Source organism: Phyllostomus discolor, chromosome 8, assembly GCF_004126475.2.
Source record: "Phyllostomus discolor isolate MPI-MPIP mPhyDis1 chromosome 8, mPhyDis1.pri.v3, whole genome shotgun sequence".
Lineage (NCBI taxonomy): Eukaryota > Metazoa > Chordata > Mammalia > Chiroptera > Phyllostomidae > Phyllostomus > Phyllostomus discolor.
Window position 1 is genome coordinate 113,622,308 of NC_040910.2, and position 22,799 is coordinate 113,645,106.

Below are 22,799 nucleotides of genomic sequence, written 5' to 3' on the forward strand. Positions count from 1 at the left end.
CCAGAGTCAGACCCTGATGTGACAGAGACCCCAAGGGGGCTTCCGTGGCTGCCGAGCAGCTAGGACATTGGGAGGAGCCCAGGCGCTGCCGCCGCCTCCCAGCCCCAGTGGAGCACGGCGGGGCGGCGTTCAGCCTGGAGGAGCACAGGCCCCGTGGCGGCCCCTTGGCTGCAAGGGAGTCCGGACAAAACGGCTTCTGTGTTCTGCCTGGGCAGGGCGGAGTCCATGTGCAGGACACACGGGTGGTGCTGGAACGCCGTGGGGGACCACGGACGGCCTGTGTCGCCCGCAGTTCCCTGTGGGGCGTGTAACTGAGGAGCTTGTTACGGGGTTTCAGCCCCGTGAGGCCTCGGGTTGGCCTGCATCTCCCCCGCCCACCCACGTAGCAGCACAGCTGTCAGCCATCCGCTTTGAAGCAGGGGTCTCCCTTTTCCCGCTGCTCCGGTCCCTCCCCCGCCGCCGCCCCTCGTGCAGGCTTGTCCTCCCCCTCCCTCATGCTGCTCCGTCCCAGGTGGGTATTGGCATCGCCACGGGCCCCTCTTCCTGAAACATCCGCTTAGCCACGCTTGTGCCTTGACAGTCTTTACAAGATCCGCCTTACCCTCCAGCTGGCTCGGTGGGGGGGGCCCTGGCCCAACCCCGAGGCCGGAGGGAGGAGGAGAACAGACCCCCCAGTGCCCCGGGTGTCTCGGCCAGCGCGGCCCGGGAGCCCCGCACGGTGGGTGGGCCCGGGGACCGCCCGAGGGAGTCTGCACCGAAGGGGCCGCTCCCTCTGGTGACAACCACCTTGCCGCTCTGCTTTCCACTCGGGGCGTGAGGCAGTGGCCTGCCCCCTGTCAAGTGAAAGAAGTCTCCAGACAGCCCTGAAGCCAGCCCGCGTGTTGGCTGGGAAGTCTCGCCGTCCTCGTGGAGGGCGTCCTGGCGGTGGGCGTGGTCTGGTGCCCCCCCGGGACGGGTGGAGGACCCGGGTGGCAGGCGAGTCCTCGTGGGCCACAGGGCCCTCTCGGGGCGGGTGGCAGCGCCCCCTGGGGAGGCCGCGTCGCCCTCGGCCCGCCCGCGGCGTCACCTGTGTTCCTCTCCTCGCCACCCCGCTCACCGTTGCCTTGGTTACTGGTCGGCACTTGAGCGAACTGGATGAGTTATTTTCTCCTTCAGAGCGTGATAAAAATTGTATGTACGTACACACGCGCATCAAAAACCCTCGACAGTTGTGATAACGTTTTTATCGCTTCCCTGTGCTTCCAGAAGTCACGTGTGTTCACGGCAGAGCACTTGGAAGCACAGACACGGAAGGGCCGGGGCGGCGCCCAGGCGAGGAGGAGGCACCACGCGCTCTGCCCCCGGCGGCCGGCGGCGCCCGACACGCCTGGTGTCCCCGCCCTGTGTCCCCCACACGTGTGCCCGTGTGTGGGGCGGCAGTGGCGGCCGGGAGCCCCACACCCTCTCACCTGGTCCCATGGGCTGCGTCCCCGGAGGGGCCCCCGCATTTGCTCGGAGGCTTTCCCGAGAAGCGCCTCGCACCGCACAGCTCGCCCGTCTGCCCGCCGAGAGCGCCGTGCAGCCCGGGCCGGGTCCCTGAAGCTGGTGCTCGGGCCTCGAGCACCTGCCGCGTCACCCCCTCCCGTCCGGCCTCGGCTGCCGCGGGAGAGCTCGCCGCTCTCAGACTCCCCCCGAGTTGTTTACAGTCACCTCGTGTGTGTGTGTGTGTGCACGCACGCCCGGTTTTTGTGTTTTCCTGTATTCCTCTGAGACAAACGCATCCTCCCACCCTGACTTTTCAGGCAAAAAGATTGAGTGGTTACCTGGATACACCTTCGCACGCACGGTCTGACCAGAAAGAGTTCACCGTGCAATGTGGAAGACGCATGTGTTCAGGGAGACACAGGACGCAAGCAACACGCACACGGGACAGTGACGCCTCCGTCCCCTTCAGAGCAGGCACCCGGGGGCCTCCCACGGTTCTCCCAGGCGCCGTCAGCCGCCCCGTCGTGTGTCCCTGAACCTCATCGACGGTCTGAAATCCCTGCCCTTCCACAGGGGGGTTTCAGTTTGGGGACAGTCCAGCAGTTGTTCCGACCTCAGTAATAAACCTGCTCTGCCTGCGTTTCCTCACTTGGCTTCTCAGCAGCCAGGCCGTCCCCGGGCCCGCGGTGGGGAGGGAGCGCGGCCTGCCCGTGGGGACGGCCGTGCCGGGGGTGCCCTCGTGTCCCTTCCCGCCCGTCGGGCCGTGTCACGGGGTGGGAAGCAGGGACACGCAGGCGCACTCCGGCCCCAGAGAAGAGCGCGTGGCCCTGAGCGAGGCTCCCGGCAACCGCTGAGCCCCCCAGGCCCCAGATCCGTGCCCCCCGCCCCCCAGTCCCGCCGACGCCGAGAACAAAGGTGCGTCTGCGCGAAGGCGGGTGCCGGTGCGCCCCCTCTCTGCCGCGGCGGAGGGGGCTCTGCTTCTGTGTCGGGGCCGGTGGCAAAAACCCCGCGTGACGTGTTCCTCGCCGGCGGACTGCCTCCGTGTTTCCAGCGGCCCGTGGGGGGGAGTGGGAGGGTCCCCGGCGTTTCCTTTCTGCAACAGCCGCCCCCCGCCTGCCCGGTGCAGCCACTCTCCCTGCTGTGGTTCCACGCGCCGACTTCGCCCATGAATTATGCATCCGTGCCGCTTCGGCGGGGCTCCAGGTTTCCGCTGGATGCTCTGACTCCTAATGAGCGAGGCTGGGAATTGGGCGGCTGTTCCTCCCAAAAGCGGGCACGGCGGCTGCCGTGGCAGAGACGGCCAGCCCGCCTGCCTCCTGGTCCCCTTCCGCTCAGCTGCGGTGCTGGGCCGGCGGGCAGGAGCCGGGGTGGGGGTGGGGGTGGGGGGTCCTGGCCCTGCCGGCTGGCGGCTTCTCCACCCTGCCCTGCCCCCGGGCCGGCAGTGCCTGCCAGGTGGGCCCGGCATCCCACGTCTGAGCGTGGCCGTGGCACTTCCTCTGCGTCTTTTAAAACCTGTCGCTGATCAGGTCAGCTCCGTGGGGAGAAACTAGCGAAGGAACCCGTGTGGCTGTTTTGAGTTCTTTGGCGACAGGCGCGAACGTCTTGGCAGTTGGTGAGGCGACCTGTGCTTGAGTCTGAGGGCGTCCCCGGGGCAGGCGTCTAGGCCCACAGGCCTCGCCTGCTGCCCGGCGCCCGCCAGCGCCACACGCTGGGAGGTCGGTCCCGCAGCTCATGGTGGGAGAGTCTCTGCGGTCCCACGGGCCGGGGGTCAGTGCCGTCCTCTCCCTGTGGGACCTGCCGTGCTCCCAGCACCGGGCGCCGCTTCAGGGTGCCAGCCGTGTCGTCCTTTCAGAACCCGAGAAGCTGCGTTTCCAAACACCCCTGGCCCCGGAGGGTTGCGTGGGACACCGCGTGGGCTGCGACAGCGTCGCCCCCCTGCCTGGCCGGCCCCGGTCCCTCCATCCCGCGTCTGAGGCCGCGCGCTCTCGGAGATCGCGCACGGCCCCGCGGCTCTCGGAGCGGGGCCCTTCGCAGACGCACCGCTAACCTCTGGGGACGCAGCCCCGTCCCCTTCAGTCATACTGCGCCGGGGAGAGAAACGTGTTCCAGTCCAGAACGGTGGTTTCATGTGCCGTTATGCAATGTCTGGCACATTCAGTTGATCGCCCTTCCATTTTCTTAATGCTGTAGCCGTGTTATTAAAAAACGTTAATCTAGAATTTTGGGAATGAGGTTTCCACAGAAATGAGCGTAAAATACTGAAAAGACACTCGGGGCGCGGCAGAGACTTTAAGACCCTCCAGGCCGGAGGTCGGGCTGGCCCTGCGAGCCTCTGCGGGGAGCGAGCGCACGCGTGTCCGGTGGGCTCGAGGCTGTCCCGGCCACATCCCCAGCCATGTCCCCTGCCGGGTGGCGGCACTCAGTCGGTAGGCAGGCGCAGGACAAACACGCTTCCGTAGTTCTCGTGCCCATATATTCTTGACATTTGTTTCTTGTTTTCTTCACATCGTATTTGTTTTTAGACAGAGAGGAAAGGAGGGAGAGAGAGGGAGAGACACATCCATGTGTGGTTGCCTCTCACGTGGCCCCCACTGGGGACCTAGCCCACAACCCAGGTGTGTGCCCTGACTGGGAATCGAACCGGCGACACTTTGGTTCTCAGGCTGGTGCTCAATCCCCTGAGCCACACCAGCAGGGCTGTTTCTTGTTTTCTTAAAAGGCGTGGTGCAGGGCGTCGGGCGAGGGGTGTCTGGGTCAGCGGGGGTGAACACGTGAGCCCCCCGGTCCTTGCACACAGAGTGTGGTTCACGTCACAGCTGCCGACGGGGGCCGAGTGGTCTGCGCTCCCCTCTAGGTGACACGCCCGTGGGTCTGTGTTTAAAGCCTACCCTGCTGCAGGGCGGAGCCTGGACCTTGAGGCCGGGTGCGACGTGGTGCTGGTTTGGAACCGGGGCTGGCGGGGAGGACAGACGCAGGGGCGTGGAGGAGGAAGGGCAGAGCCCGCGGGCACAGGGCCCCAGGCCGGTGCTGGGGCGCAGAAGCGGGAGGCCAGGCAGGGAGGCTGCCCCGGTGGAGACGCCGCGTGCCCCGCCCGCAGGCACTCTCATTTCCCCCATTTGCCCGTGCACCTAAAGGTGGCCCCGAAAGCGGGGACTGGCGCCCGGCACGTGGCCAGGAGACGTTTGCTGGGCCCGGGAACAGCCACAGGAGGAGGCCCGTACCCCCGGCCTGTGCCTTGCGGGTCTCGGGCTGCCGTTCCCCAGCGGACGGTGCTGGGGGGAGCTGGCGTGCAGGAAGGCGTCTCCAGGCACCTCGGGTGGCCAGCAGCAGGCTGGGGCAGCGCGTGGCCGCCCCCAGTGTGGGTGCGGGGTCTGACACGCGACGAGCACGTGGGACTGGTCAGGAGAGGCCGCTGGTGCCGGCCAGCAGTGGCAGCGTGAACACGAGCAGAAACCCCACAGAACACAGAGGATACAAGTAATCCTGCAGACTGCCAGCCAGATCCGTGTATTTTCCCCCGGTTAAGTAAACCACGGTCTTACAGGACGGGCGTGCGCGCGCGCGCGCGGGGGCTTTGCAGAGGGATCTGGCAGAGCGCGACGAGCGCCGTGCAGTGTTTACGCTGTGGATCGGCTTCTCTCCGGAAACGCATCAGAAGGGAGCCTGAGAAAGGCCTCTCCCGCCATCTGCCCGCCGTGCTCGGAGACGGGCGAGACGGGCGAGACGTGGCTCGGGGAAACACCTGGCGGCGCAGGTGGCGGCGGCTGGGGGGGCTGCGCGGGGAGGGGCTGGGGAGGTGGAGGCGGGGCTGGGGAGGCCACCTGGGGCGGGGCTGGAGAGGCGGGGCGGGGCTGGGAGGCCGTGGGGGCGGGGCTGGAGAGGTAGAGGCGGGGCTGGGAGGCGGAGGCGGGGCTGGGAGGCCACGTGGGGCGGGGCTGGGAGGCCGTGGGGGAGGGGCTGGAGAGGCAGAGGCGGGGCTGGGAGGCGGAGGCGGGGCTGGGAGGCCACGTGGGGCGGGGCTGGGAGGCCTTGGGGGCGGGGCTGGAGAGGCAGAGGCGGAGGCGGGGCTGGGAGGCCACCTGGGGCGGGGCTGGAGAGGCGGGGGCGGGGCTGGGAGGCCTTGGGGGCGGGGCTGGAGAGGCAGAGGCGGAGGCGGGGCTGGGAGGCCGTGGGGGCGGGGCTGGGAGGTGGAGGCGGGGCTTCCGTGCTGAAAGGCTTGTCTCCTCTGTCCCGTCTGCAGATGAAGACCGTCAGTGTGGCCTTGGTGTTGTGCCTGAACGTCGGCGTGGACCCCCCGGATGTGGTGAAGACCACCCCCTGCGCGCGGCTGGAGTGCTGGATCGGTAAGTCCCGAGGGCCACCGCGCAGGGTCACCTGGCGGGGGCGCTGCCGCCGGCGTGTGGGAGCCCGAGGCCCTCCGGCGCCTGCGAGCTCTCCGATGCCGACGTTGCTTGGGTGCCATCACCTGTGACTTACGGTAGAGAAGGTCTCACCCGGAGCCAGTAACGGCATGGCCGTCGGATTCTGTAACTTTCTCCATTCAATTTGCCCCACACCTGGCACCCAAGAGTCGCTCCCCGCACTCACCCACTCGAGCAGCGGACCCCGGCGTGCAGGTGCCCCCCCCGCCCCCCCAGTGCCTCCGCTGCTGTGCGGATGGGGCCGGCGTGGGCCCAGCCTCCCCGGGCCTCTGCCCCTGGGGCGGAGGCGTCAGGCCTCACCGTTAAGGACAATATTAGCCGGGACGGGGGGTTAGATGCCTTTTACAAGGTAAGAAGCCCCCCTCTGTTCTTAGCTGCTGAGAGCTTTTATGAACAATCAGTGTCGACTCCTACAAAACGCTTCCTCGGTGTCTGTTGAGACAATCTCCCGGCTCTTCCTTCTGGTCCGCTGGTGTGGCGAGCTGTGCCGGTCCCACCTGGGCTGCAGGGCCGGCCCCGAGTTCCCGGAGCAAAGCCCCTGGATCTCGCCCTCTCTCTGCATCACTGCGCGGAGACTGGCTCTCTGCCTGCGAGGGGCTTCCGTCTTGAGTTTCCTTTCATTACAATGTAGTCTGTTCGGTTTTGGTGCCGAGATAACGTCGGCCGTGTCACGGGAGCTGGGAAGTATTCCCGCTTTCCTGTTTTGTGGAGGAGTGCGTGTCGGATTGGGTATTATCTCTTCTCTAAACGTTGGGGTGATTTATCGGGGAAGCCACCTCGGTGTGGGTTGCCCTTGCTGCCCCTGCTGGTTTTCCAGCTCTCTCTTGTTGGCAGGACGCCCCAGCTCACTCCGTCCTACGCAGAAGCAGAAACCGCCTTTATCTACCTTTCAAAAAAACACAAGTTGCTTTGGTCAGAATCGGGCGAACGGCGCTCTTTTTCCATTTGACTCGCCTGCCTCACTCTGTGGGGCGTCAGGGGCATCAGGGGCGCCAGCCCTGCCGCGCAGCCTGGCCGCTGCCCCGGCCCTCTGCCGTCTCCCGGTGACCATGCTGGTGGGGATCGACTTCTTTTCTGTATAGATTTTGTTTGTTTATTTTCAGAGAGAGGGAGGGGGAGGGAGACACGCTGTGCAAGAGAAACAGCGATTGGCTGCCTCTGGCTCTCCCCCAGCCGGGGACCTGGCCCACAACCCAGGCGTGTGCCCTGTCCAGGGAATCGAACCGGCGACCCTTCGATCCGCAGGCCAGCTCTCAACCCGCGGAGCCACACCAGCCGGGGTGGAAACTGACGTCCCGTTAGCTGGCACAGACTGGCCCCAAGTCGTTCACGCCTTGTCACCGCTGAACTGAGTCCATCGCTTCCTGCTTCCTCCCTCTGCGGCTCCCGGGCCGGGTTCTGTGCGGCGAGGCTCCGAGTCCCAGGGGTGCCCTCCGGGGCGCGTGGGCCCTGCTGGCTGGCGTGCGGCTGCGTCTGCTGCAGGCGGTCCCTGCCACGCCAGGAAGCCTGGCTCCCCCTGGGCTTTCTGGGGGTCCTCCCCCGGCCCCCGGCCCCCACCAAAAAAAAAGAAACCAAAGAAGCCCCTCTGGTCAGTGTTTGTGGGGCGGTGGCCATGAACATGAAAAGAATTCTTTGCTTCCTTATGTGAAAGAGGGGCAAACAAGTATGTTTTTTAACATTGTGTTTTTAAAATTTTTCTGCAAGAATTTTTCTGCAGTGACTTCAGTGGATTTTGAGTTCAAAAGGGCGCATTGCCTCACAGGGGAAAAGCTTCTACTTGGCCTTTATTAAGGGGAGGGGGCTGGCCGTTGCCATGGCAACTGTAACAGTAATGGCGTAAGAAGACGAGAACCCTAGAGATTTGATCCAGCAAGTTTTCCATAGGATTGAGCAGTCTCTGTTTTAATTTTAATTTTGAAAAAAAAAATCAGAGGTCGCGAGCGCGGTCTGAAGCGGGGTCTCCCCCGAGTCACGGGAGAGCGAGCTGCGGGAATGCCGCCCGGCCCCCGAGTCCTCGCGTGTACGTGTGCGTGCGACAACCCGCGACCGGGAGCCTCCCTCCCGCAGCCCAGCCGGGCCCCCGCTCGGCCCTGGGGGGCCGGCCCGGATGGACTCTCTGCCTCGTGGGCCTCGGGCGTGTGTGGGCACGCCGCCACTGGTCCCCAGGGTGCCCTCCCCAGCCCCAGGACCCAGCTGCGTCTCCTTCAGCCTCCTGGATCTGGCCCTCGGCCTTTCTGTGGCCTTTATGACCTTGACCTCCGGAAGGTCGCCGGCTGCCTGGGTGGAGGCTGTTGCTGGTGAGGCCTCCGGGTTCCATGTCGGTTGTGCACCTTGGGCGGGACCGTCACGGAGGACGCGGCCTTCCCGCGAGTGCGCAGCTTTGGAGGCGGGGCTTGGGGCCTGCAGGAGCACCGCTGTCCCCGCCACCTCTCCGCCCGCTCGACGTGAACGCGGGGCGTCCTGTTCGGACTCCATGGGTGATCGTCCGGTGTCGCCCGTGTGTGTCACCTGCGGGCCCGCTCCCTCTCCTCCCACCATGCTGCTGGGACTCCCGCCGTCTCCCCGGAGCCCAGCGCCTGTCAGCGGCTGCGAGGGTCCTTGTGGAACCGGGCTGTGGTGGCGCCCGTCCCGGTGGGCAGAGCGAGGGAGCCACACGCGTGAGCAGCACATGCATGTCCGTGTTCCTGCACGGTCTTGCCGCACCCCTGCCCCCTTCCAGCCTCTCTGAGAGCGAGGCTCTCGGTGTCCCGGCCTCGGTGCGCTCACGGAGGTGGGACGCGTCCTGGCCCTCGTGGTCCGCACTGGCCACTTCCCCACGGGCGCCACCCCCTCCCGCCCGGCCTGGGGCGCGGGCAGAGGCCGTCCTGGGCGGCCGGCGTCAGATGCCGCGGCCACAACACAGAGCAGAGCCGCTGACGCCCGCGTGGGCTGCACGGTGGACGAGGCGCGTGGCTGAGGGTCCCGGTGCGGGCGGTGCCGCCGGGTTCTCGGTGCAGGGAGATGCAGCGCCGCTCACCGCAGAGGCTGCCGCTCGCAGAACACGTGCAGGTGGTGCCGGCCACACGGCGCAGAGCCATTAAAGGCCGTTCCGGATTTCAAAGTGGCCCTTGATGTGTTTTCTCAATTAAAACCCCTTTGCTGAGGCTCACACGGCTAATTAGCGGCAGAGCCCTGCAGAGCCACACAGAGAGAGGCGCTGGCGGTCTGCTCTCAGTTACCACATCAGGGTGCGGACCCTCGTGGGGCGGCCCCTGAGTGAGCCGTGCTGAGCTGTGCGCCCGGCGCTGCTCCCCTGTCCGTCTGTGGGGGGCGCTGCGCACTGACCCGGGCTGCCGTCCAACGGCGCCTCCCAGGCAGGTGGGACCCGGGCCAGGAGACGTGGCCCACGGCCGGCACCCCTGTCCTGTCTCTGCCCCCTGCCTGCCCCCGCCCCCAGGTCCTCCCGCTCCCCGAAGTTTACACCCTGTTTTCTGACTCTCCCTCTCGTCCATGTGCAGCTCAGGGGGCACTGGGGACTCTAAGGTGGGGGGGGCACCCTGGAAGGGTCCCTTGGGCTGGGCTGAGAGCAGACGGGGTCCGTGGAGCCCTGCGCCCTGTCCCCAGTCTCGTGTGGAGACAACGGGAGGGGACGCGTCCCAGCACCCCAGGGACCTTGTGACTTTGGACCCGGGCGCTGGATCAGCCCGTCCTCCGTGTGTCTCGGTCGGTGGAAGCGTGTCCGTCCACACTGACGCATGCACTGATGCCCCCGGCCCCCCCTGTCTGCCCCCCTCTGCATGTGCGAGCGGCCGTGTGCCCGGGGCGGGGAGAGCTGCGGGTGCCTGCTGGGCAGACGCACAGCCCGGGCCTCCCCACACGCGCTGGGACGGAGCTCGGGAGTGACCCGGGCTGGGGCCAGGACGCAGGGCTCCAGGGCCAGTCTCTGGACGGCGGGGCGTGGGGCGCGGCCGGTGGTGTGCGGCCGGGTGGCTCTGGCGGGAGCCGTGCCCGAGGTGTGGCAGGCGAGGACGTGAACACGTAAAGACCTCTCTCCTCTCGTTGCTCCGCAGATCCCCTGTCGATGGGGCCCCAGAAAGCCCTGGAGACCATCGGCGCCAACCTGCAGAAGCAGTACGAGAACTGGCAGCCCCGGGTAAGCCTGCCTCCTGTGCCCCCCCCGCACCCCTACACTGTCCCTCGGGGGCGGCGGTGCCCGGCCCCCGCTGCAGCCCCGCTGCGGACCCCTCGCGGCCTTCTCCCAGACACTCAGAAAGGAGAAGTGTCCCCCCCGTCACAGCAAATCACGGTGTTTGTTCGGCACAAGAAATGTGTCCTCGGTAACGTTCCTGCAGCCCCGCCGGCGGCAGCCGCCAGTCCAGTGCCAGCGCCAGCACCCACAGAGCGGGAATCAAAGCCTCCGAGCTCGGCAGCCGGCGCGTGCCAGGCGCCGCGTGTCTGATGGCTGTCCTCTCTGGCTTCTCTTGGTGTCCCCACAGAGGAGGAGTGTGGTGGGGGGACACCCATGGGTCGCCCGAGGTCTCCGGGTGTCTGTGAGCCTCTGGAGACCCACTTCCGTGCGGCTCCCCGCTCTGCTGGCCTGAGGGCTTGAGCAGAAAACTGTGGCGTTGGAGTGTGTCCGCAGGGGCCTTCCCACTCGGCTCGGGGCGAGGGCGGCGAGGCAGAGTCACCTCGGGGCGCCAGGGGGTGGCAGTGGGCGGGCGGGCGGCCCTGCCCGGGCCTCGGGCGCCCCTGCTCCTGCCGGGCTGACGTCAGCGCCGGGAAGCGTGGCTCAGAGCCCCGGGGGCCGCCGGCTGGCTCAGGCTTCCGAGTGTGACTCACTTGCCCACGCGCCCCGGCGCCAGGTCCCCCGGGCATTGCCCGCCTGCTGCTGCAGGAGAGCAGCCGGAGACGGTCGGTCGGTGCCCACTGGGCCAGGGCCGGGGCCGCGCTCACGCTGCATGGTGTGCTGGGCGCCTGGCATCGGGAGGCGTCTCTGGGGGGCGGGTGTCTGTCTGCACTCTGCACTGCTCTTCGTTTTATTTTTCCTCTTTTCGTTCTTTACGTTATTTCGTTGCACTCTGCACTTCCGCGTGTGGAGTCTGTAATGAGGGGCTTTTGTTCCCTGGAAGGCTGTTGCTTGGTGGGTCTGTCCGACGGGCCTCGTTGTCCCGTGCCCTCCCCCCCCATCACGCTTGGCACCTCTGGGCAGCCCCTGTCACGACGCAGGAGCCCTGCCTGTGCCTGGGGCTGGGCCGAGGCCGGGGCGTGTTTGGGTGGTGCGCCCCTTTAAAAGCTGCTGAGCTGCCTGTGGCTCTGAGCAGCCGACGGCTCCTTTGAAGGTTTTGCAGGGACTCCAGGGCCTCAGCCAGGCCAGACAGCCCTGCCGGGTGGGGGGCGGAGGGGGTGTCGCAGCCAGGGCCCCCCGGCCTGGGACAGCAAGCACAGGTGGCGCTGCTTCAGGGGAGGGGACGCTCCCCGGGGCGGCCCTCTCGCCCTGGTTCAGCGAGACGCAGCCAGACGCACCCAGAGCTGCCGGTCCTGTTCCCCCTGGAGCGAGTCACTGCCGTCCCGACCACCGTCTTCCTTCCAGAGAAGCGCCGCCCGAGGCCCCAGCCCCCGGCACGCAGGCCGAGCACGCCAGCGCGGGGCTGGGTCCCTCTGTCCGTTGCGGCCGCTCTGTCCCCTGGAGGCCAGGAGCCGCTCTCCTGCCGGCCTGGGTACCCCCTGGGGCGTGGTGGGTGCCAGCTCGGGTCGTCCGCAGGGACGTCCAGGGCAGGCCCGTCGCTGTCGTGAACCCGCGTTTCCTCCGGGAGCCCCGCTCCGCCCCGGCACCCAGAAGAGGCGGCGTTCCCAGGTGCGGCAGGTGACAGTCCCAGAGGGGCGTGACCGCAGGTCCCAGAGGGATGGTTACAGAGTCATAGACGGGCTCCAGAGGTTGCCTCCCATGATAGTGGGGGGCTAGCTGCCACACCTCCCCTGCCCTCGCCCTCCGCAGGGGGCAACCCAGGGCTCTGGGGAGACGCTGCGTCTGGGGTGACTCGTGGGCGTGCACGGGTTTCAGGAACGGACGAGGTGCACTGTCGTGTCTGGACGGCGAGAGTGTGGGCCAGGCCGGCTGGGGTGGATGGTCAGATCGCAGGACGCCCAGGAGGAGGCGGGGCGGGGGACTCCGTGGGGCGGCAGGTGGCCCAGCAGTGGACCGCCCTGCCGGCTGCACCTGAAAGAAGCAAGGACGAAGAGTTACTGTATTCTTTCTGGAATGCTGGACAATCACATTCGCTTTCAAGTAGATACAAATGTTTCAGATTTGCTGCTACAGAGGTTAGCGGGCTTCTCTGCTCCAGAAAGAAGCCCGGGGCCGTGGGCGGGGCAGCACACCCGCCGGCTGGCTGGTGGCTGGGCGGGCTGGGCCCCGGGCACACCTCTCGGCCCTTCAGGACCGCGTGTGGGTGCGGGGAGGGGTGTCCTGGCGTCCCACAGCGTGGCCCTCTGCGTGCGGCCCACCTCACGCTGCCCCTGGAGCTTGTGCAGGACCCGGGGCAGCGCCAGGCTCCTCACTGGGAGTCCGGCCCTCGGAAGGCTGCGGCTGGGGGGCGCCGGAGCTGCTGCGGTGAGCAGGAGCCGGCCGTGCCGTCGGCTGGGAAAACCAGGAGCCTCAGGGGATTGCTGGGCCTTTGCTGTGGCTGCCCCTGGAGCTGGCTTTCTCGGTCTCTGAGCCCTTTCCCGCGAGGCCCTCCAAGGCCGGGCAGCTGGGGGGACGGTGGTTTTCACCTGTGGCGGGAATCCTCGCAGGCCTCCCCCGTGTTTCCCTGGGTGCGGCTCACCCAGGGGTGCAGAACAGCGGCCAGACAGCCTGCCCCGCTCCCTCTCCCGTGCGGCTCTGACGAGCACAGACCCAACTTCCGAGAAAGGTGGTTTGGGGTGGAGAGGGACCAGGAGGGACCCTGAGGTGCACCAGAGCACCAGGCCCCGGCTCCCTGGCCAAGCAGACGGCGCCTGTTCCGCACGGCTCATCGGTCCGCCGCCGGAGAGGGGGTTCTCCCGGTGGAACGTGAGGCTTTGCCTCACGACTGCGTGGGCCGCGGAGCCGGCTCTGCAGGCGAGGGAAGGGGGTGCCAGCTGTTGTTTTGGCTGCAGATGCGGCTGCTGAGCGGCCCCCTTGCTGCACCGCACATCTGCCCTGGACACGTTCTCGGTGGCGGTGGGAGGTCAGAGCCGGCACATGGGGGGGGGCTGCCTCTCTAAGCTCTTTCTCCCTGGTGGGGGTCCCGGCAGCTCAGTGCTGGTGCCGTGGAGGAGCCGTGGGGAGGAGGGGCGGGGCCAAGGCTGGTGGGCAGCATCCTCCTGTCTGGGGGCCGCGCAGGCTTGCCCTGGGGCTGTAGGCCCGTGTGCAGCGGTGCGTTCCGAGGGGCTAGTGCTTAGGGCGCTGCAGGCAGACCCCGGCCTCCCCCCCCCCCCCCGAAACGGGGCTGCAGGGCGGACCTGTCAGCTCTGCAAGGGAGACTCGCGTGTCCAGCCAACAAGCCGCCAGCCCCGTGGGACTGGCCACCGAGTGGGGGCTCAGGGTGAGGGCTCCGAGAGGCCAGGGCGCTGGGCTGGGCTCTGGGGCCCACTGCGTGGCCGGGCCACTCGCCACCTGTCCTGTGGGCGCCCTTCCCAGGGCCGGTCGCAGCGCGTGGGGCCCACGGGCAGCGGCGCCAGCCTCTCCGGGGCAGGAGGTGTCAATGCGACAGCTCTCCCGACTCACCTCAGCGGGGGGCCCTGGGTGGGTGGGCCCTGCCCGTGGTCGGGGTGTTCGAGGGAGAGGCCAGCTCTGTGTGGCTGTTCGCACCTGGGAGGGGCTGGAGACAGAGTGGGCTGTCCCCCCGGGGAGCTGCGGGGGCGGGTGCATGGCCTTAGTCCCCGCTTGACGTGCGGTTCAGCAGTGAGGGGGCCTCTCTCTCCGGGGGGGGGGTACAAGGAGGCCCGGGCCAGCTGCCCCCTCTCCTGTGCTCCCCTGTCCCCCGTTTCCTCTTCTCTAGGCCTCGCCCACCGTGTCTGTTTCTGTGACAGACGGCAGCCGGGGGGGGGGCCAGCTGTGGCCGCGGCAGAGCCGCTGCCGGAGGGCCAGCCCACGGCGCTCGGTCTGGTGGGGAGCCGAGGGTCGCCGCTCTGCACGGCAGACGGCGCCGGTCCTCCTGGGGTTTCCCGGTGGGCGTGCCGGCAGCTCCACCGAAGGGCTGTCTTCCCAGAGCGAGAGCGCTTGTCCCCGTGACGGGCATCTCACTTGCCTTTTGCTTTGGCTCTGACCACGCCCCCCCACATCTTCCCAGTCCCCCCTCCAGCACTCCCCCGACGGCTCCCCCAGGAAGCCGGCTCCTGCTCAGCGGCAGCAGCAGGCTCCTGCCTCAGCCAGCTCCGGGGGCCGGGGCGCGGCGTCCAGGCTCCCAGGCTGCTGCAGCAGGTCTCCGTGCTGAGCGTTACGCCCCCCCACCCCCCCACGGTCCGTGAGCCCCCAGAGGTGGTGTCGCTCCGCCACCGCCGCCCCTCAGAGCAGCCGGGAGGCCCGACCTGCCGACGACCATCCCCGTGGCCGGAGCCTGGCTGCTCCGAGCGGGTCCTCAGGCGGTCCGTCCTGCTCGGGAAGGCTGGGTCTCCTCTGGCTGGCCACACGTGGCCCGCTGCCCTCGCCGAGGGGCGGTGTCGAGGGTGACCACCGACCGGGAGAGTGCCTGACGGGAGCCGTGGGGGGGGTGGGCGGGCGGCAGGGCCTGGTGGCCACCCAGGGAGGGACTGGAGGTGGACGTGGTGCTTTTCGGCCTTGCCGCCCCCTGGAGATGGGCCTCGGGGGCGACCGGTGAGCCCTCGGTGTGTGTGTGTGTGTGTGTGCGCGCCGGTGGGGCGGGGGCGGAAGGACACGAGGCGAAGTGGCTGCCGCGGGAAGTCCTGGCAGCCGGTGGCCGGGCGCTGCCCCCTCCCCGTGTCCAGCGCCCTGAAGCAGCACGGCTCACTCCGTGCTCCACGAGCCTCGCGAGGACCGCGCCTCTCCTTCACGCTCCTCCCCGCGGGCGAGCCGTGTGCACGCGTGACTGCAGCTGCGGCCCAGACTCCGCGGTGGCGGGGCTCCCCGGTGGGAGCTGGGTCCCGAGCTCACCTGGAAGCCCGGGGGGCAGAGCGTGGTCGTGCAGCTCTGGGGGGCGCTCGGGGGCGCTGTGCTAAGTCAGGACACGGGGCGGGGGGTGTGAAGGGCGCACAGGCCCTCCGTCTGCTCTGGCCCGCACGGCAGATGTCCCCGGGGGGAGGTGTCGCATGACGCCCAGCCGAGTGAGAAAGCGCCGTCGAGGGGGTGGCGATCGGGGAGGGCCGTGCGCCTGTTGTCCCGGGCTCCCTCTTCCAGGGAGTCTGGGTGTCACCGTGCGCTCGTGTGCCAGCGCGGCGGAGGCTCCGACAGGGCTAGACGCCAAAGACGCGCCTGGTAGTGTGACACGTGCTGGGGGTTTTCAGGAACTGGGATGACACACATGGAACCTGGAATTATAAACGGCGTCCTGGCAGGGCGGCTCGTGGGGTTGGAGCGCCGTCCCGCACACCAGAGGGCTGCAGGTTCGACCCCCAGTCAGGGCACATCGGGAGGCACCCACCGGTGTCTGTCACTTGCAGTCTCTCCCCCACCCGACCCCTCCTCGCTCTGTCGGATCAGTAAACACGGTCCCGGCTGAGGGTCAGGAGATCACGAATGGAACCTCAGTGTGTGGCCTCGGGCGTCTGGCTTCTTTCACTGAGTGTGGTGGCTTCACGGCTCGTCCGTGTGCATGCGTGTGGCGTGTTTCGGTCACTCAGCCCATTTCACAGCGGAGTGGTGCTCCATGGGTGGACGGTCCCGTGTCTGTGGATGGACGCCCGGGCTGCCCGCCTGTGGCCGCCGTGAGCGTGGTGCACGGCTGGTCTCCAGCTCTCCGGGGCCCGGCGCTGCCGGGCCGGCGGAGCGGGGTCGTCCTCTCTGAGCTCCCGGCGGCTGGTGTCTCCGGGCCGCACACGCGCTGCCCCTGCTTCGGTCCCTGCGTGTAACCTGCACCGCCGGGCCCCACCCTGTTTTCTCACCTGTTTCGGGTCACTCCTGAGCATTGGAGTTCGTGTGGCCTCGAGGGTCCCTCTGTCAGGTGCTCCTGCCAGCGAAGGAGCACGCCCCACGGGGCTGGGGCAGGAGGGCGCCGGCCCGGGGCCCTGGCTCCACCACGGCTCAGCTGTGCCCGCCCCCCCCCCTTTGTCTCCTGTGGGCCCGCGAGGCTGGAGCCCCAGCTGTGGCGGGGGCGGCCCCCTCCCGGCCCCTGGGCTCACCTGTGCTCCTGCTGAGATGTCTGGGCTGCCCTCGGGGCTGACAGTGCTGAGGGACGGACGAGCTGCAGCCAGGAGAGGGCGCTGCCGAGACCGAGACAGGCCAGGGCTCCTGCGGGGGGGACGGTGAGAGGGGGCGGCGTCTGCAAGGACCCGCAGAAGCACGGGGAGAAGCAGCCTTGCGGGGCCTGCGGCCGTGCGGCCCCCGGGCCCCTGCAGCTGAGGTGGGTGTCAGCAGTGGAGGGCAGCATCGCCCCGTGCGATGCGCCTGGTGCGTGTCAGCGACCGCGGGGCTCACGAAGCAGGCCGTGGTCCTCGCGTGTGCCCTGACCCCGGTGCCGACTCCCGCTGCACACTGACTGCAGCGGGCCTGTCAGAGCCTGGTGGTTAGCAGTTGGGTTTGCCTTTGGGAGGAAAGGGTGAATTCACAAAACAGACACCGGCCCACTAAGAACCCAAGGGTTCAGCCCTGGCTGGTGTGGCTCAGTAGATTGAGCACCGGCCTGTGAACCACAGGGTCGCCAGTTCGATTCCCAGTCAGGGCACAGGCCTGGGTTGCGGGCCAGGTCCCCAGTGAGGGGGCATGAGAGGCAACCGATCACCATTCCTCTCCCTCTCTTTCTCCCTCCTTTGCCCTTTATCTAAAAATAAGTAAGTAAAATCTTAAAAAGACACTATATCTGAAAAACCAAATCTGCTCAGGTCCAGACACCAAAGGGGAAGCGTGGCCCTGGGCACACCTCTGTGCCTGTCACCTCACTGCCACCGGACCCAGGCCTGTCCGGGCCCTGCAGGAAGCCTGGCCTCTAATAAGCCCAGAGAGCACCAGGCACCGAGAGGAACCTGCTCCCCGGAGGCCGCCCAGCACTGAGACCGGGTGGAGCCCAGACCCACCTCCCCGACCCGGGCTCGTCGGGGTGTAGGGGTGGGGGGGGGACCTGGGGAAGGGGGCCACTCGCGGCTTCAGCATCCGCTCTCCCTGGACAGCGGCCTTGCGCCCCCGACCCCATCTGGTGTCCGGGTTCCGGCTCTGTGTGCTGGGGGACGCGGAGAGGCTCCCTGCGGGGAGTGCCCACGCGAGGGGCCTCCCTCTCGTGTCCCCTGACTCGGGTCCCCAAGAGACCGGGGCGTGCCTGTGGACGTCTGTATCACTCTGCAAATCTGGGGAGACTGCCTCAAGTCTCGGTTGTTCACCCATCCGCTCGTGTGCGTTCCTGAGGAGAGCTCTCGCGGAAGAGAGGGCCGGGGGCTCGTGTGCCCTACTTTCCTGGAGAGGTGTCCGCTCCCTCGTGTGCACGGGGGCGAGGGGTTTGGCACCCGTTCTCCGTGGGTGCGTCAGAGCCGCGGTTCCGTGTCCTTGGCTTCTGTGCTGCTCCCACGGAGTCGGCCGTCGGTCTAACCCCTTGTCCTCAGTCTGTCCCCACCCACCCCCTGCAGCCCCCAGCCGCTGGGCGTGTTCTGGTCTGCGGTCTCTCTTCCCCGCGGACGCCATCCCCTTCCCCATCCCTCCACGGGCCGCGCCCCTGAGGGCAGGCCACCCGAGGGCGCGGGAGGCTCTGAATCACCCGGCCTGGGCGGCGCGGCCTGCCAGCTCCGGGAGAAATACAGGCCTTTTCCCCGGCAAATCACTGTGCCCGGTGGGCGGCAGCGCCGCGTCCCCTGAGACACGAAGGTGTTCTGGGAATTTATGGGCCTCGAGCCTCTGTCGGTGGGGGGTGGAGACGCGAGTGTGGCGTGAGCCGACGTGACTGGCACGGGACGCTCCAGGAGATGAGAGGCAGGGACGGGCGGGGGGTGGACGCGATTAAATGCAGACACTTCTGCGGGCGGGCAGTCAGTCACCGCGGAGCCACCTCCAGCTTTGACCGGAGCCTGAAAAAACTGTGTCAAAAGACAGAGAAAATGGCCTGGCCGGTGGTGCCGTTGGTTGGAGCATCATCCCCTGCACCACAAGGTTATGGGTTCGATCCCTGGCTGGGGCACATATGGGAGGCAACTGATCAGCATTTCTTTCTCCTGAGTCTCAGAGTCTTGGGTCTGACCGGACATGTGGCCCGTTGCTGCGGAGGGTGGGGGGCCGGAGGGAGCCTCATCCCTCCCCACATTCCCGATGGAGGAAGCCTGGGGAGTCCGGGCAGCTCCCCGCAGCCGGCGGGGGGGGGGGGGGGGGGGGGGGGGCCTGCGAGGGGAGGGGCAGCACCATGGGGCAGGCCCGCCCTCCTCTGCTCCTCCCTCGGCCGCCTCCCTCCCTCGCTTGCACGCTCCCTCGTTCTCTCCCTGGGCCGCGTCCCCTGCAGTTCCTGTGCCCCGAGTGTGTGACATCTGAGAGGCGGGCCTGGCGGGGCTTCAGAGACCTGCCGCGTCATCCCACACCAGCGCGCGGCGCAAACCCCCGGCAGTTTGCCGGCCCTCGGCCACGGGCCGCCGCGACTCCACACAGAGCCTCTGCCGTGCTGACATTTAATTTACTGCCTCTCGTTTCAAAGCCCTTAAAAATATTAATTAATTCCCACAAAGCCCAGGAGGCATGTTCCCGATATCCGAGTGCCTCGCACGCCAGCCTATTAACGCGTCCTTCCGGGCGCCGGGCGAGGACACGCGGCCAAGTCATCTCGGCAGCCCCGCGGGGAGGCCTTGCCGGAGCCGAGGTCGGGACAGCGGGCCCCGGGTTTATCGGCGTCTCCGAGCACCGCGGACGCCGCGGCCTTGAGTGTGGTTGGAACGCAGCGCCCCTGTTCAGGACGAGTCTCGGGGGCAGCACCGCACGTGCTGGGGGCGTGCGGGGGAGGGCAGAGCCCAGAGGAGCCTGGCGGGAGGGGGTGCCTCTCGCTCCCACGCCGAGGTGCCCGGCGGTTCGTGGGCCAGGACCTGGGCCCAGGCACCGCGAGGTCGGCCTGGCTCCTGGGGGCGGGGTGGGCGCAGCCGGTTCGCATGTCGGGGCCCGACCCCTCCTGTGGGCGGCGTCTCTGCAGCCTGGGAGAGCCGGCCAGTGCGGAGGGCGCCTGGGGCCCAGCGCGGGGGCTCGGTCTGGACCTCAGCCCTGTCGTCGCCCTTCTCGTTCCCGCTGCCTGGCGGGGCCCCTGCATGTGGCAGGGCCGCGTCCTCCCTCAGCCTGCAGCACAGCGTTCCGTGCTGGGACACTGTGCGTCCTCAAGTCAGGACACCCCAGAAAACGCACATCCACCCGAGGGCGCCAATGTCGGTGCTCCCCTACCCGAAGGCCCAGGTGACACTGGCTGCTGAGGTCAGGCGTGGTGTGCGCCTGGTCTGGCCACCGTGGAGCTGACTTCCAGAAACATCTGAATTCTGGGGTGCACAGACCACGTCACGGTGGCTGAGGTGCTCTGGCTGGAAGAGCGGCTGCCCCGGGCCCTCCGCTCTGTCCGCGTGTGTTGGGCGGGGGGGGGGGGGCGCGGCCGTGTGGGCGCGGCACCGAGGCAGAGCGCACCCCTCCGCCCCGCAGAGCTGCGGTGTGGCCGACCAGCCGCCCCGTCTCGTTTCAGGGAACCAGCCGCCGGTGTGGTGGTGTGGACCCTCAGTCCCCCACCTCCCCACCACCCAGGGCGCAGACCGGTGGTTTGTCGGGACGAGTCGGGGACGTCTGTCCACACCGTTTCCCTGACCGCTGACCCTCGCAGCTCCAGGCAGCGGCGCGGCCGTGCTGCTGGTCATCTGTCACAGCACTGGCTGCTGCGGTCAGCGTCGGTGACCGTCAGGAGTCACCTGGCAGCTGTGGCCAAAAACGCAGCTGCTGACGGACTGCAGGCCACGCCCACCCCCAGGGGCCCCGGTCTCGGTGGGTGCGGGGAGCTGCCCGTGGGCACAGGCGAGGGTTCCAGCTCAGAGATCGAAGAGCTGCTTCCTGCTCGAGGGTCGAGGGCTGGGCCCTGACCCAGAGCTTCCGGAACATGCGGTTTAGGAGGGCCAGAGCCGGCCGCAGGGCCCCAGCCCAGGGCAGCAGGCTGCACGCCGCCCCCCCGACAGGGGGCATCAGCTTGGGGCCCCTCGAGCAACCCCATGTCCCTGGGGGCACGGCTCTGGCGGAACCCCCACGAGAGGGGTGCTCAGCCCCTCCGCACAGTGGGCTTGGACTTGGTAACGACAAACACGAAACCTCTCTCGACAGGTGTGCTCACGCCTCCCGCCCCAGACAGCACCTCTCTCAGGGACGGCGCTCTGGCCCTGCAGAGGGGGCGCCCTGCCACCCCACGCGGGGCCCCGACACTGCCTTCCGGCCCCCGAGGGCTCTGTCCTTGCAGGGGCGAGGCTGCAGGAAGTTGGGGGACTTGGTGTTTGAGTTTCGTCACCCTGCAGCTCTCGCAGCCCCGAGTCTCCCACGGGCTCTGGGAGGACAGGCGCAGCGTGTCCCCAGGACCCCCATTGTCACCGAGTGTGTGCCCAGCGCATGCCTAAGCAGGTGGCGCCAGGCCGTGTCAGTCGTGTGCCGGGGGCCGTAGGGCGTGCGCTGGGCCCGTCTCCAGTGGCTCTCCTCGCCGTAACCCTCCTGTTTCCTTCGGGGGGTGCTCCCTGCCCCTCTGTCGAGTGAATGAGCGAGCGAGTTTGCACAACCGCCGGGTGATGCCACCCGCACCCCGGTTGTGCGGACGCAGTGCCCGGGCCCGTCCCGGGCCGAGCAGCCCGCGGTGCGGACTCGGAGGTGGGGGTGCGAGTCCCAGGCGCCCCCCGAGTCCGCCTCAGCCTCGCCACTCCCTCCTCCCGCGACAGGCCCGGTACAAGCAGAGCCTGGACCCGACGGTGGACGAGGTGAAGAAGCTCTGCACGTCCCTGCGCCGCAACGCCAAGGAGGAGCGCGTCCTCTTCCACTACAACGGCCACGGGGTGCCCAGGCCCACGGTGAACGGGGAGATCTGGGTGTTCAACAAGGTGAGCGCGCCCCGGCCCGGCGGGGCGCCCGGGGAGGTCTCGGTGAGCGCGGGGCGGGCCCTCGGCGGGGGGGGGGGGGGGGGGGGGAGGGGAGGGGAGGGGGCTCGAGGCCGCAGGGCGGCTCCCGCGGTGGGCAGGCCGTTCAGACTGCCGCTCCCGTCTCGGGGCACTTCCCGCGAGGGGTTTAGAGGCACTTCCCACACAGTTTGACTTGTTGAGTTCACTGGCGTCAAGTCCGTCCCATCCCGTGTCTTTCCGCGTCTGGGGGACAGCTGGCGATGCCGCCCCTTCCGCTCCTCCGCGGGGGCTCGTCCTCTCCCCTCCTCTGTCCTCTCCGCAGGGTCTCCTCCGTGTCCGTCTTCTCACACTCACACGCACACACACACACACACTCACTCACACACACTCACTCACACACACACACACTACGTCTTCGCTACGCCAACCTCCTCTACTGTCTGCGCTTTTACTGGTTTGTCCTCCCTCCCCCTTCCTCTCCCCCTCCCTCTCTCCCTCCCTCCGAGTGTAGTTGCTCCTTATTTTCTAGCTTCTTACAGCGGAAATTCAGATTTTAATTGTAAACCTTCCTTCCTCCCTCAAGAATTCAGGGCTACCCACTTTCACCGGCAAATCACAGTTTCCCTGCCGTCCCGTCCGGGTCATTTCTGTGTCACCCTGTGACAGCTTGTGGCGCGCGCTGTTGGGTTTCCGGGTATCTGAGGTTCCCCGGCTGCCCCGTAGTTCAGAGGCAGTGCTCGGGGAGCACACTCAGCGTGGGGTCGGTCCTGTGGCCTCACAGAGACGTCTCCGTGACCTGGAGTGAGGCCCGGCGGGGGGAGGGGGAGGGCGCCAGTTCAGCCGGAGTCGGGGGTGGCACTACTCCTGCCCTTTATGTCCGTTCTGGTTTTCTTAACTGGAAGAAATGCCACCACTGCCTCCGGCGTTTTCTTTGGGACAAAGCTGCTACCTACCAGCTGTGACCTGCCGCTGATGGGCAGGTGGCTGTCCACCTCTCTGGCCTGGATGGCGGGTCTGGTCCTGGCAGACACTCCGGGCGCCTTGCACGCCGCTGTTAAATGCTTGCACACTCAGGACAGCTGATGTCGTCACGGCCTGTCCGTGTGTCCTTACGAATGTCCCCTCGTCCCTGGGACGCTCCTCGTCTCCAAGTCTGGCCGCCCCAGCTCTCGTCACCGGGGATCGCGCGGAGCACCCGTGTGCGCTCGAACCCTGTGCGCCCGTGCGCGTCGAGGGCGTCTCCTGCAGGCGGCGGAGGGTGGCCGCGCCTTGGCCGTGTCTGAGACACACTCCAGGGGAGGCGGGAATTGAGCCAGAATGCAGAGCACCCCGGAGGGGGCCTGCTGCGCCCCGTCCGAACGTGGGAGCCCGTCAGGAGAAGGAAGACGTGAGTCACAGACCGGGAGAGAATGTTTGCAAACACAACCCGGTGAAGGACTCGCACCCACAACGAGAAGAACTCCTAAGACACAGGCCGCGCCGTCCTTGCTTCTCTTCAGGAGGCCTCGCAGGTGCATCCTCTCGGGGGGCCGTGGAGGTGGCGGCTGCCCCGGGGTCCTCCCTCATCCCGAGCGCCTGCTGCCAGTCGGCCGTGGAGTCGCTTCTAGCAGCAGAATGCACTCCGGCCGGTGCGGAACGGCCAGACGGTCAGATGCCAGCCCCCCCGAACGGAGCATGGACTGCGGACACTTCCCCGCCTCACTCGGCACCACCTGCTTC

General features: G+C 68.0%; 1 protein-coding gene across 1 annotated transcript in view; it reads left to right on the top strand.

The window, feature by feature from the left end:
* Positions 1 to 22,799, top strand: part of RPTOR (regulatory associated protein of MTOR complex 1) — a 100,197-nt gene that overhangs the window by 21,515 nt on the left and 55,883 nt on the right. Inside the window, exons 2-4 of the mRNA XM_028519067.2 lie at positions 5,705 to 5,807; positions 9,935 to 10,017; positions 20,904 to 21,062. Coding sequence (XP_028374868.1) covers positions 5,705 to 5,807; positions 9,935 to 10,017; positions 20,904 to 21,062 — 345 coding nt within the window. The remainder of the gene's footprint in view (positions 1 to 5,704; positions 5,808 to 9,934; positions 10,018 to 20,903; positions 21,063 to 22,799) is intronic.